Source organism: Gavialis gangeticus, unplaced genomic scaffold (assembly GCF_001723915.1).
Source record: "Gavialis gangeticus isolate Ggan-Ray unplaced genomic scaffold, GavGan_comp1, whole genome shotgun sequence".
NCBI lineage: Eukaryota > Metazoa > Chordata > Crocodylia > Gavialidae > Gavialis > Gavialis gangeticus.
Genome location: NW_017729032.1, coordinates 43,385,710 through 43,400,643, shown reverse-complemented (window position 1 = coordinate 43,400,643; position 14,934 = coordinate 43,385,710). Strand labels below are relative to the sequence as shown.

Genomic DNA, 14,934 nt, shown 5'->3' with positions numbered 1-14,934 from the left:
TTTCCAAATGGCAGGACAAAGGCTAAATCATAATGCTGAGAAACCTTCAAATGAAGTGAGATCCAGTTCTCTGGTTTGTTTTCTGTCTCACTTTGCACTAGCAATGCTTTCTTTATTCCAGTTTTTACACAGATGTAAATTCATTGAGTTCTGTTGATTTACTCCATATTTATGGTAGAGTAAATGAAAACAGAAACAGAGCTGTAAATAATTTATCATAGGAAAAGCAAGAAAGCACGTAACTTCAGCAGAGAGAGGAGGAACTTCAGCTCCAAACTAGGCATATCCTTAGTAACGAGAGAAAGTTGAGAGGAGTGCTGCTGACTTTGTGGATTCACTGTAGCTAGTTATAAATGATGTATGAAATGAAAAATTCCTGCCCACCCGATGGGCTTAACAAACACTTCTATCATATTGTGTTGTGCCCTCTGCTCTAACATATAACTCAAACCAGATGTGGAAAGGGAAACCCACAAAACCTTGCCAAAGCAGTGGACTAGATGACTTCCTAGAGGTCATTTCTATTGCTAAATTCTATGGGCTTAATCCTGAGCTGTTTCTTTGATATAAATTTAGTGCTAAACAGTGCAAACTCCCAGTGGAGTCAAAGAGAGTCTGTCTGCAGTAAACACTAGCTAAAAACTGAAGACCAAGTTCTGCTTATCTATTTTTACTATTATAATTGTGCTTAGTGGCCTCAGCTGAGGTCAGGGCTCCATTGTTCTGGCACTGTGCAAAGTTTATGGTCTAATTCAAGAGTCCTTAACCCATTCTGACTGTGAGACCTTATGAAGTTGCTTACAGCCTCAGAAAACTTAGAAGTTAAAACTGAGGTTGACAGGGAAAGTTAAGCATGGTGTTGCCTGCAGTATGTAACACTTAGTATTGTTGCTCATGGACCAAGGGAGTTTGGAGACTTCTGGTCTAATTTAATTAGAGGCTGTAAAACAGGGGTTTCCAGCCTTTTTCGGCTCAAGGCAACCCTCCTTAGGCTCAAGGCAGCCTTTGGGAAATGCCAGCTCTCAGTTTTCCCTCATTTTTTTGACTATGGAAAAATAATAGAGCATTTTTTCTGTTACAAATAACTGAGAAAGACCACAACACATCAGAATGTTTTTAACACAATGGGTTCTTATTTGAAATCATTGTGTGTGTCCAGATGAGCGTGCACATGCAGTATGTGGCACTGCAGGAGATCCTGGTGTCAAATAAATCCATGCCTGAAAAAAGTTGGGTGGCACACATGGTGGCAACGTGCACTGCCCAAAACTGGAGCCTGGCTGGCCAGAGTCACACTTTGGTTGCTGGCCAGGCTCCCTGTGCTGGATCATTGCCACTGGAGTGTTGAGGGGCGCCCAGGTCCCCAGATAAGGCTGCTGGGGCCTGCCCAGGTGCTGGCCCCAGCCTCCCCTATCCAACCTGGCACAACCTGCCACACACCAGAGCATGGGTGTTCCCTGGGGACAAATAGCAGTGGCACAACTATGGGCCACTGCTATTTGTCCCCAGGGAAATGCATGTGTGCGCATGTCTGGCACACCTAGTTTATCTTATGAGTCATGTTTGCACACGTAACAGTGCTAATGCTGAATGGCATCCTGTGGCACCCCGAAAGGATTTCAAGGCACCCCAGGGTGCCATGGCATCTGGACTGAGAATCACTGCTCTAAGAAATAAAGTGACTTCCCCAAGGTCACTTAGCAGGTCAGTAGCAGAGTTGGGAGTAAAAGCTAGACAAGTAGCCTGTGTGAACACTACCTATGTGAATAGTTCTAGATATGTCAAGGGGGTTACTTTTGTAAATAAGAAAGCAGAATCTATCCATGATTAAGGGCTCTAAGATTTGAATGCATAGAAATTTTTTTTATAAAAACATAAACTAGTTTTCAACAGTCTTTTCTTGGTAATTTTGCTTTACATTTTTTTATATTTGCTTTATACAAAAAGATTTTCTACAGGAGCCTTGTACAAAATGGTTGGAAGTGTATGGTTAATGCATCCCCTACTATATGGAATCTCAGTAGGTCAATTATATAAGGACTGCTACTGCAAGCAGTTTAAAGAGTATCTCCTTTAGCTGAAGCACTTGAGGGTTCTGTATTTGGAGCAGTTATCCCTGCCTTTGCTGTTTAACTATATGACTACCATGTGCGGCACTTTGGACAGCTGCAAAGTTTCTCAGTAACTATGGTTCTCTTACAATAATGTTTAAACAGAACTTCCAATCTGTTTTCACTTTAAGAGGCGTTGGTCAATACCCTTCACTTATTCATGCCAAGGGAGAGAGATTGTGGGCCTCAGTGTCAGGGACAGACTTCCACATCAAGCTTATTGAGATAAAGAGGTCTTATAAAAAGGTCCGATGCCCTAAAACAGGAGTGGATTTTAAACCCACAGGAATAATACTAAATACTTATAAACCTGCCAAAAGCCTCTTAAAATGCAGAAAAATCTTTAAAAAAGAAAAAGAAAAAGAATTTGTGAAAAAATGACTTTACCCTCTTTCAGTTTATCTTGATTCCCTTTATTTGCACAAGGGATTCTGTATCTTTGCAAACACAGGCCTATATTACTTGTTTCCAGGGACACCGTCTCTGAGAGGGGACCAAAAGGGTCCAACCATATTTTTGAGCTGCTGTGGTCCCTTGGTCCCCAAGATTTAGTTGACTCAGGCTTTCAAGACATGGCTATTCCATGTATGCACATCTGTGTTTGCATGGGGACAAGGACGTCTGGTATTATTTCTCCTTTTTAAAAGAAGTTTAAGTGGTCTAATTAGAAAATAGAGATACAACTTGTTGACTTAGGTGACCAATCACACGCCATGATTAATGACTATTTAAAAGCGTAGTTAACATGAACAACTGGAGAATGACCCATAATGACTTGTCTCTCGTGGCTATCTATGTGGCATTGGCTACATTTATAAAGTACACACAGTGGCCGTGTCTACACAAGATGCTGACTGTGCAGTAGTTTGTTACTACTGCGCTGTAGCTTATTACTGCATAGTAGTGTTGCATGGCACGAAGCATAATGCAATGCTACAGCACAGTAATAATGAGCTACTGTGCGGTAGAAATGAGCTACTGCGCAGTCATCATCACTAAAAAGCTGTTTGGAGACACTATTCTGCAGTAACTCCAGTTACTGCACAGTCATTTAGTACTTGTTGTGTATGCAAGTACTAAATGACTGCAGTAACAACTGTGCAGCTAGTGTCTTGTGTAGACACAACCACTAAGATATATTTCTCTTTCCTCCAGTCAAAGTAATGGACTTTGTTTATTTTGTCCTGTTTTCTGTGTGTTGGAGAAGGAGGAGATGAAACCTATGACTTGAAAAATGTTCAAGCAATCTTTTTGTTAAATGGTTAGAAATGATGAATGCACATTGAAGCTTATTCATGGATAATATATGAATAGAAAAAAGGGCCAAATTCACCAAGTAAATTATTCACAATAAGTAATTCATTCTGCTCTCTTTGTAGAGTTGTCTGAGTGCAGTGAATTTAAGACAATCTGAAAAAAATCATAGAAAAATAGGGTTGAAAAGGACCTTAGGAGGCTATCTCATCAAGCCCCCAGCTCAAGGTAGGAGCACCCTGTTTAAACAATCTTTGACAATTGTCTAACCTGCTCTTAAAAACTTCCAAGGGTTTCCCTATGTACTTGGTAAATTCTGGACCCAGCGAAGTTAAAACTGCAGACTTCTTTGGGACTGGAATTTTCCCAAAGGGTACACGATATGAGTTTTCTTTAACACTTTTGTTGTTCAGTTGAAAGGTAGGTCTACACTGCAGTGACTGCAGTGCATGTAGTTTGGGCAGTGGCAGCAGTCTCATGCCAACTCAGCACAGGATAATTTGCCCTGGTGCTTGGGCAGATTTTACAGCCTATGCTTATCTCTGTGCTGCTGCGGCTAGACTCTACTGAACCTATTCTTCAGCTGTGCTATAACAAATTCTACCCATTGAAGATCTAAATGTAGTGACTGTGACTGCAGTGTAAACACATGCTGAGTCACAAAGGTATGATCCTTTACTCCAGGACCTGTCTTAGGAGCTAGGTTTGAACTACCATTCTGATTTCATTGTGATGGGTTCAGCATGTTGCATGCCACCTGATTTGTATTACACTCACTACCACCTTTAATTCAGACCGAATTATTAAGACAGTCCAACATTTCCACAGCCCTGACCTATTGTACTATGTCTTTTACACCAGTAGGTTGTTAATGTCCCATCTTGGATGTGGAGTTCATATCCTTGTTATGTTTATGACACCTTTTGGTTGTTTTCATGACATCTGACTCCAGAGTGCTGAGCAAAAGTGACAAAAAGGAGACAATGGAAAACATAAGTAACAATCATCAGTACAAAGAAACAAATCAGCAATGAATGGGTCATTTTGTCAATGGCTCTAAGCAGCTAATACCATGCACCCTAGCATCTGAGCATCTTTCCTATGGCATCCGAGTGTCTGGAAGAACAGAGTATTTAGGCAGAAGAGAGGAGACAATGAGGAAAAGCAGCATTCAGAAGTGGAAAAGGACCAAGGGTTTTGAGAAAGGCTTTCACATGACAAAGAAAGTCAGAAAAATGAGGGCGTTTCCACTACACGAGTTATGCAGTTGTAGAAAGCGATGCTGTGCCTGATGCGTGCAGCACTCTGGGCTGCAACTTACATTATTATTAAAAATTAGCATCAGTCGTAGAGCAATGCAGCACAGAGCTTTGAGTGCTGCACTTGAATTTCAGCATCCCAAAGATGCCACGTGATGTGTGAATAGCACAAAGTGTTCCACCCAAAATACACAAAGCACCCTGCACGCTGATAGTGAGCAACAGCAGGACTAAATGGGTTAAGTTATATAAGCCCTTTTAGGGAGGGGTGGAGGAACGAACTCTATTGGTGTTGCTGTTGCAGCTCAGGTTGATTTAGAATGGATGACAGTGGCCTGGCGCAGGCCCACGACTGAGGAAAGCTGCTTATCCTTCCCTGGGTTGCCATGGAGATGAGCAGGAGGCAGCAGCAGCAGCAGAGAGGCTGTCAGTGAGGGAAATCAGTATCAGGCATCTGTGGGGTCTGCAGGAGGGAAAGGAGGCAGGATCAGGGACACGGTCGGCAGCAGACATGGACTTGCATTGTGATTGTGCGGAGACTCCGGCAGTTGAGCAGCCATCCGGGAAGATTAACAAAACGGCTTTCAAATTATTTAAAAGGAGAAAATCTGGGGGCACCATCCCCAGCATATTTGGGGTGAAAAACAAAGGTGGGGATGGGAAAGACTCAAGTAAACCGGGGATGGTGCGGAGCAAGACTCATGATGGATTAGCTGATGCTGTGCTAGAAAGCAGCAAGAAAGAGGAATTGAGCAGTGGTGGTGGTGGCAGTGATCAGCAGAACAAGGATATAAACACTAGGGCTGTAGCCAGCCTGAATGTTTCAGCAAACAGCTCGGTGGCGAAGTCGCACAGTTTCTTCTCTCTGTTGAAAAAGAATGGGAAATCGGAAAATGGCAAGGGAGAGAACGCAGATCAGAGGGCTGGCAGCAGACAAAAGAAAGGGCTGAAAGGGATCTTCAGCAGTATGCGATGGCATAAAAAGGACAAAAATGGCAAGGAGGAAAGGGGGGAAACATCAGAAATTCAATCCAGCCTCATTATGCCTGGTTCTTTGACGGCCAGCTTGGAATGCATCAAAGAGGAGGCACCAAAACCTTTGTCTGAAATTCAAAACACCACAGAAGAAATTAACATTGAATTGTCTTGTGAGAAATGCAGCAGCGATGTGCACACTACAGCAGATGAGCCTGGAGTCAGAGATGGGGAGTTGCAGAACAACAGAAACGTACCAGGAGAGGATCCTGCTAGTGCTGGAAACCGAGGCGAGGAGAACAACCCTGAGCTACCAGATCCGGGTGCAGGAGAGGTTGGGACTGCGAAGGATGCAGCCATAACAGGTGACATTCCAATAAAGACTATTCCCCTTGTTGAACCTGAATGTGATAGCGGTCAAGAGACGGCAGCAGCCCCTGACCCTTCCTCTGTTGATCCACCCTCAGAGCAATCGATTGATCGTATTTGTTTGATGTTTGCTGACGTGACTTCACTGAAAAGCTTTGACTCTCTTACAGGCTGTGGAGATATTATTGCCGACCAGGAGGATGAAGTGGGCAGCAGCAGTGGAGGCTGTGACAAGAGCGCCCCGGGGGCCAGCAAGCCAGGCACCTCCAAAAAGAACCCAAATGTTGTGGCCTACCAAGGAGGAGGAGAGGAGATGGCAAGTCCAGACCAAGTGGATGACACCTACCTTCAGGAGTTCTGGGATATGCTGTCACAAACAGAAGAGCAAGTCCAAGACATCCCCGGTGGGGGCGGGATAAAAAAGCCTGACATCTCAAGGGAGAGCAAGTGTGTTGAGGGGGCCCAGAATGGTTCAACGGTTAAACGCATTGGTCTCCACCAGATTCCAATTCATCTCACCCACAAAGAGGATCAAAAGAACAGGGAAAAGGAGCAGCAAGAGTGCATCCCAAACAGTGATGAGGGCTATTGGGATTCTACGACTCCTGGTCCTGAGGAAGACAGCACCAGTAGTGTCCAGAAAGAGAGCATACCGAGGGACAGCTACAGTGGCGATGCCCTCTATGATCTCTATGCTGACCCAGATGAAAATGTAGCAGGGGTGCCTTCTGATGAAGAGGTTACTTGTGTATCGCGCTCTAAACCGGTGTCACCAATAACAACCACGTGCCCACTTAAAACACCTGCAGGTTCCATCAAGGACTCTAAGATACCTATCAGCATTAAACATCTCTCATCGCTTCCTGCCAGCCATGCAACAGATGCAAGTAACAGCCATCATGCTGCACACCATCATCCGGCCAAAAGTGAGATACCCAGAACAAAAATACCTGTTTCTAAAGTACTTGTACGTCGGGTCAGTAACAGGGGCTTAGCAGGGACAATGATCAAAGCCACCACATTCCAGGACAGTGCCAGAAAGTAGCTGAATAAGAACTAGAGGCAAAGATGGATGGCGGGTTAGAAGCAGGGAAGTTTTCACTGAGGTCACCAACAAAATGTTTTGCAACACCTAAAGAAAGGCTGTCACAAGAACCCCTTCAGTGTGCCATGAGAGCTTGCACTTCCACACTTCTCCTGGAGATAGTGTATCTATAAATACAACAATTCAAATTCTTTTGAAGCACTTTTTTTTTTTTTACATTTCTATCCTTTTTCGGGAAGTAGCTTTTACAAGCCTTTGCAAAAGCAGGACTTGGATTATGAACCTAGAAGGGCATTTCTCCCGATGCAAATTAGTGCCATGAGTTATTCAAGGGGACAGATTACAGAAAGAGAGGAACAAGACAAATTCTCCAATACACTTAGCTTTTACTGCTTTCTTTTGGCCTAAACTGGAAAAAGAAAAAAAATGTTTCTTCTACAGTATATGGAAAAATGCCAAGCAAAACAGGTATTTTCCTGATGTTCAAACAGCAGCACTGATCAGCAGCAGACTTGACTTACTTGCATCTAGTAAGCTAACTCATGAGTTAGGTGAATTTCTATAACTGGAAGAAATATTTTTGTTTGTTTGTTTGTCTGTTTGTTTTGGCTCCGCTATCATGTAAATAGATAACAGATGCATCTGGCATAGGGTCAGATGTTTACTTCAATATTTGTCCGATGCATAAAATCAGGTTCAGGGAATCATTTTACTAAATGCCAATATATACACAACTTTCACATTTATACAATAAATTACTCTTTATGTGTAGATATATGCATATTTTAACAGTTTTACTCAATCCTACAGATTTTTTATAACAAAACATCTGTCTGTATTATCTAGAGTTTAAGAAAAAGTTAGTTTTTATAGCTAGATAATTTTACAATTCTGAAATGATGGAACTTCCTTTAAGTACCTTGAAGTAGAACAAAACTCTGTTTTATATTGCCTCTTGCACCCCCAGATAAACAAGTCTATTGTGCTGGTTTTATTAGAGTGACACATTCATTGTGCCAGAGCCAAGGTTCTGACAACATTGCAAGTGCAAACCTCTATTTTCAGGGGTTTGGACAAATTTGCTCTGGGCTGAAACCCTGCAGAGAATAAATTCTGGAAAGAAACTTTTTTAAAAAATACATTATATTTAAAAATGTGTAAAGTTAATTTTGGCTATTTAAAGAAAAAATTGGATTTGTTACTCATTCTTAATAACTTCAATGCTTAAGAAAGGAGTGGGGTAAGCTATTGCTCTGCAAAATAGTCTAATCAACTTTGGTTCTGTGAAAAATATATTAATGGCCAAGCTGCTTCTTTAAAAGTGGCTACTATATATGGGCATTGACAACTTTTCAAAGAAATTGCAGAAGGATGCTATGATGTGCCTACAGATGTATTTTCATGGTAGACTGAAACAGCTCCAAAGGACAGCAAAGTCTAATGGGTAAATACTGTGGATTTACAAAATACTCTAAAATATGTATTTAACCAACAGACCACAATTAATACGAAGTTGCTGTTTCAGTGTATCTGAAAAATAATATATGTTTTTAAAAAGTTTTAACTATTTGTATTGTGCAGAGAAGCCTAAATTTAAATAAGGGAATCTAATGGGTCTGATCTTATATGACAGTTTGCTTTATCCTCTTTAGATTTGAAAAAATAAAATAAAAATACAAAATATACCTTTAAAGAATATTAAGGTTGTAAGATGAACTGTAAAAACCAAGAAAATACAATATTTAAGGGCCTAGTTCTTCCTCCCTTTATACTGGTGCATCCTTAATATCACTGCAGAGGGTGTTGACTGTGTGGACAGGAGGGTAGGATTGGGAGCTAGCTCTGAAAATAACTCATTGCTTAATAATGACTTATATCATCCTAGCGGTGAAGTCCAGGAAAAAGTGCCAGCTCTTCTATTCAGTTCCTGGCTTTATCAGTTTATGTCAGAACCTTAATATACTCAAAGAAGTTTATTTTATATGTAATTGTTTTGTAATGTGCATGGTTGTATACATGCCTACTCATGCATACCTATTGTACATATATGCATGTATAGTCATACATACCTATGCTTATATCATACATGCATACAAATGAACATGCACATTCATGTATAAACACAGCCATGCAAATACTACCAGGCATGTACACTTCTGTGCAGACACTGAGGAAACATAGAGCAAATCTATCTCAAAACATGTTGGCAAGAAGAAGGAAGGGATTTGCATTTGACCTGATTCTGCTTGTATTTTTGTAGAGACTAAAGCTGTAGTATTCTCTAAAGGATGAATGTATAGAACATGGAATTTGAATCCTAGCCTCCTAGCCATAAAGCTTGCAGTCATGTTTTTTTCTCATCTGACTTTAAGGATTATGTTCTTCTTTGCATAATGATTAAACGGCGAATTCAAACTTGCCCATTTTGTTTAAGGACAAATTGTACAGAAAGAATTGTACAGGGAATTGAAAGTTGAGGTGGAGAGAGGATGTCGTGAGCTTGTGACACTGTAAAGTAGGAGGAGTCAATTACAGGTGGTAGCAGTTGTGCATCATTTTAAAACACTAGTAAAATAACTTATCATCTATATACAAGACTTGTTTTAAAAATAATATACATTTAATTTACACTGTGGCATGTATGTATCAAGAAAAAAAATAGAAAATAGAGTATTTTTAGATTAGTTCCCTCACACTGATGTTTAACAAGGACCACCATTAAAATCTGTTGCCTTTCCTTCATTTTTTCTCTCTTTCATTTTACCACCCTGCTTTTCCTCCTGTTGCTGCATGCTGACTGGCAAAAAGTCAATATACAAAGCAAACCTCTTGCAAGGAGGGTGTTGACAGGTACCTGCCTACTCCATTTTACATGGACTTGGTACTAGTCACTTTCTCCAGCTTTATATTTTATACCTGATGTAAGTAAGATTTACAGATCTTTTGGTGGTTCACTTAACTGCTTGCAATGTATATATTTAAAAGACAATCATATCCTTAGAGGAAGAATGGTGAAATAACATGTGGTAGGGTGTCAGTGTTTTTTTATCAGAACGACATGCTTGACATTAGATTCATGATTCAGGATAATGATTGTGTGGGAGCAAAAAAATATAACACTGTTTAACACTTAAATTAGCTTTTATTCACAAAAATTAGTCTTTAAGCCAATTATGTTTTATTTTAAAATAATATGTAATTTAATACTTAGCAGGCCTTTTTATTATAGTAGAAATATATTTGTATGTTATAACTTCACATATTGCCTAAAACAAAGCACTAAAAAGGAATTCAAAAAGCTTTTTTTAAACATGTACTTAATTCCCTTAAGTAACCTGTAAAAGTCTCTGATATGCTTAATGATTGACCAATTGATGACATGTTGGATTTAAAAGGTTGAAGCATAAAGAGTTAATAGTCCTGGAGGCATTTTTTGGAAATTTGCATTCTTATTTTTTATATTATTTTGTTTAAGCATACATTTTCTATGACCTTGGTGGGTATCAAGGTAGAAATTATCTTCCAGGTCCCAAAGACACCATTCTTCAACTATGTCCTTGTCTTTCTTTCTTAAAGAACACATGACTTGTTTAAAATTGTGCTTGGGATGACACTGTATAGCTGTCACCCTGTCACACATAAAGAGTTTTATAGATCAGGTCTTGGCATTTAGTATTTATAATCTTTGCACTTTCAGGTCACTACTGGTAATTTTTATATGTTCCTAGGATATTTCTATATATTATGTAATATTTTATAGTTGCCTATACGGTATCTTCAGTGGTATATGATTTCTATGTTTCAGTCCTAAATATCAGCACAAAAGATTTCCTTTTAGGAGCATGAAATGCTGTCCTTGTGGACTTATTTTGTCACAATAGAAGTAAAGTTTGCTGTACTATAGGTGTGGTTTGCAACACAAGCAAAATGGTTTATTTTTCTCCAGTAGTACAAATGCGTTACTAATATTCACAGTAAAGGAATCAGATGTGTGCAACAGATTTCAGAGGAAACTGCACAGCTACATATAAGGAAAATCCATGTTCATTGGTATTTCAACACTCACCATCTTCCTCATCCACTGTGAACATACTTGCCACAATTTAGGATAGTAGAGGACTGCAGACTGCATTTGAAAAATTGTGTGTGTAAATTTATCTGATGAAAATTCATTCACAGATTATTTTTTAATGAATCATACTAAATTATTTATCAAAGCTAAGATAATATTGTACCAAAGTCTTCAACATGTCTGATACAGATGGTATTTTTTAGGAAAATGCTAAAAGTATGGATGAGCCAAATTAACAAGCTTTGCTTAGCAAAGCAAAACCTTGTTGGTTTTAAAATTTATGGTACTGAGTGAGCTTGCTGATCAAAGGAAACCATTGATTTTGCTACATAGCCTCACTCTGAAGCTTTTTTGCCTGCTGTAATAGACTGTTTTGAAAAGGCTTTTCATTGTGATAATGGTATGGAGGAAATAGTTCACAACAACAATAGCCACTTAAAAGGCAGATGGTTACCTAAGAGCAGATAATGTAGGGCTTTAAGCAAGGTGGCTTGGGAACGCATTTTCCTAGCTATTGATATAAAACGGTTTTGGAAAAATATGGTGTATCTTTGTAGACATTACATGTTAGAGTTCCTGCAATTTTTCTTTTATTTATTCAGAACCCATTTGCCCAGGCAGAACTGTACACTTGGCTTTTCCAAAATTCATTTTTAGACTATCTTAGCCAGCTTCTGACACCCTTATTCACACTGAACTAAATTTCCATCAGGGCATCTTATTATCTAATATGCTGTTTACTATGATTAAGGTTTTCAGAATCCATCTTGTTTGTTCTGAGGGGACTTGATTATGATTTGTTTTACATATGATTCCATGTACTTTTAGGCCAACTTTAATCTTTTTTTGGTCTCCTCCCCCTCAGTTTTTCATCTGAAATATTTAGCATTGTTTTGGTGTCTGCTACTTGATTAAAAAATGGAAGTGTTTTTATACTACGGTCAGAAGAATGCAGGAGGGAAGTAATTATATCAGCGACCATATTTTCTCATGTATAACCTGCACCTTTCCCCCAAAACCAGATGGTGAAAGTTGGGGTATGCACTACATGCCAGAAAAATGGCTTGCCACAGGTCTGGAAATTTGGCAGTGGGGGTGTGGTTGCAGCATTAGTTGTAATGGCTCTGGGAGCCATGGCAATTGACACTGACACTGCTCCCCCATCACCAGATTACCAGACCCATGGGGAGCTGCCCAATTGGATGACATGGCCCTGCACACTGGATCAAGCAGGCACATGGGGTTGATCTGCAGCTGGACCTGGCATGCAGCCCTGGACCCAGCACATAGCCTTGGACCTGGGGAATGGGATCGGACCTATTATGCAGCCCCAGACCCAGTGTGTTAGATTGGGCACATGCACAGGATCAGGCTACAGCTAGATCTGGAGTGCCGTCTGATCTGGGATGTGGGGTCAGACCTGGTGTGTGGCCCCAGATCCAGCACATGGGGTAAGGCTGCAGCAGGACCCAGTATGCAGTCCCAGATCTGGCACCTGAGGTCCTTATCCTCACTCCAAGGTAAGATTATTTTTCTTCAATCTGTCTATAAAAATAGGGTATGTATTATATTCTGGGGCATGCTATATGTGAGAAAATATGGTGTATCATAGTAACCCCAATCCCACAAGTAAATGCCTGCTTCCATGAAATTCTTCCTGTCCTGGAGTGGTTTCTCACTGTGGAGAGTGAGTGCCATTATCTTGGACCTCCACTCTCTCTCTCTTCTGCTCTTGATCTCTGCCATATTGCTGCAGCTGTGAGAAGTGGAGGCATTGAACCGGCACTCCCTAATACGAGAGTGGAGCTGCTGGCAACACATTCTCCATGTGGGGTCATTAGCTTTGCTCTTCTCATTGGTTTGAAATAAATGTATTAACCTCCAGATGGTGCTGCAAGGCTCATTGTTTTATGAAGGGGGTGTGTGAGTGTGTACGTGTGCGTGTGCATGTGCGTGTGCGTGTGTGAGAGAGAGAGAGAGAGAGAGAGAGATGCTGTTTTATGTAGAGTGAAATGTTTACCCTCATTTATCCTTGCCAGACAATCTTAAGTAAGATATGTCATTTGCTCTCCTTGTGAAGGAGGTTGGTATCATTCCTCAGTATGATCTATGCATGATGGAGATTGCTTTTGAATTGTCTCTGATTAATGCCCCAGTTTGTCCTTGTAAATTTAAATAAATAAAGCCAAGTTTCCTGTAGGAAAAAATGACACACCATTCACAGGCAGGAGGCATTTTAAAATGCCCTGTTTGTAGTCTCTTTGGAAGGAACAGAAAGGAGAATATGGCTTAGTCTCTCATGTCACAGGCACTGCACACTCAAATTAGAGCTAACACAGCTGAGGCCCCAGAGCTGATAAATTGACATTTGCAGACATTTTCTGAAAACCTGCTTCTAAGGCTCAGTTCTGCTCTGGCAAATCTTCCATTGACATGAGTGGGAGAAGGGTCGGATGTTTGGAACTGTAGCTAGTCCTAAGTGTCCGCTAAATGTATGCTCCCTTTCTATATCAAAGTGAGTATTTTAGTGTTCTCCAGGTAGCTATGCAGCTTTTTATTTGGTGGCAATATTTCCCTCAATCTAAATGCAAATCATGTGCTTCCATTGTTTTTTCATTTTAACAAGCAGCCACTCCAGGGCTTGACCCTGGTGCTCACTGTGCTCAAATTGCAGCTAACACAATCATTGCTGTACTTAATTTAGCTTGTGATGGCAGAAATGGGACTGGATTCTTTCAAGTACAGTAAATCCTTTGTGCTGCCTATTGTGCCATTCCTTTCACTTTGTGATTTGTTAACGGCTATATTTTCCTTTTCACCCTAACTGCAGTTTATGAAAAATGTTTTTAGCAGGAATGAGTTGTTGGTTTTGGACTGTAAGGACCCAAACACATATTTTTAATTATTTTGGACTGTGATACATTAAAATGATCACCATGTCAAAATCAAACAATTTCAGTTAGGTGGTATTTTTTTATGCAGACTCATCATGGTATTTGAATATATGTTGCACATAAACGAAAACTGGCTACATCTGCTTTGAATTATACCTGATCCTAGGCCAGGGGTGGGCAATTATTTCAGCTGGAGGGCCACTTAATTACTGTTGGTGAGCTGTTGAGGGCCCCAAGGGTAGCCCCACCCCTTGACAGGAGCCCTGCTCACTGGTCGCCATCTTGGAACCAGAAGTCCTGCCCCTGACCCCTGACTTTTGCCACTGGAAGTCCCTCCCCTTGTCCCTGGAAGTATCCTTTTGGGAAGGGGGTTTGCCATCTTGGAACCAGAAGACCTGCCCCTGACCCCTGACTTTTGCCACTGGAAGTCCCTCCCCTTGTCCCTGGAAGTATCCTTTTGGGAAGGGGGTTTGCCATCTTGGAACCAGAAAAAAAACACATTATATACTAAACATCAAACATCTAAAATAACACATTTTAATTTTATTTCAAAAAATATTTCTGTCCTGATTTGTATGTGTTTGCATTATGTATATAGAGTTGACTGTATAATAGCTCAAAATGAAGTCTCACTCCTGTATATTGGGGTTGGGTGGAAGAGTGTGGAAGTATAGGTGGGTGGGCATGGGGTTTGTGGGGGATGTGGGTGTATGTTTGGAGGGTGTATGTGGGGTGTGGGGGAGGTTGTGGGTGTGTGTGTAGATTTGTGCATGGGGCTTGTGGGGGGATCAGGGGTGTGGGTAGTTGTGTGCGTGTGTATGGGGTTTGTGGGGGACTGTGGGTATGTGTATGTGGGCTGTAGGGGAGGGTGTGGGGGTGTGTGTGGATTGGGGTGGAGGTGTGGGTGGGTATTGGGGGCTGTGTGTGTGGGTGGGTATGGGGCTTGTGGGGGGCT

The 14,934-nt window shown here is 40.9% G+C and overlaps 1 protein-coding gene across 1 annotated transcript; it reads left to right on the top strand.

The window, feature by feature from the left end:
• The first annotated feature begins 4,952 nt into the window (after positions 1 to 4,952).
• AMER2 (APC membrane recruitment protein 2) lies at positions 4,953 to 9,755 on the top strand. The gene has a single exon (XM_019525541.1). It carries the CDS (start codon positions 5,136 to 5,138, stop codon positions 7,011 to 7,013), a length of 1,878 nt encoding a protein of 625 aa, XP_019381086.1. The 5' UTR covers positions 4,953 to 5,135; the 3' UTR covers positions 7,014 to 9,755.
• The last annotated feature ends 5,179 nt before the right edge of the window (positions 9,756 to 14,934 follow it).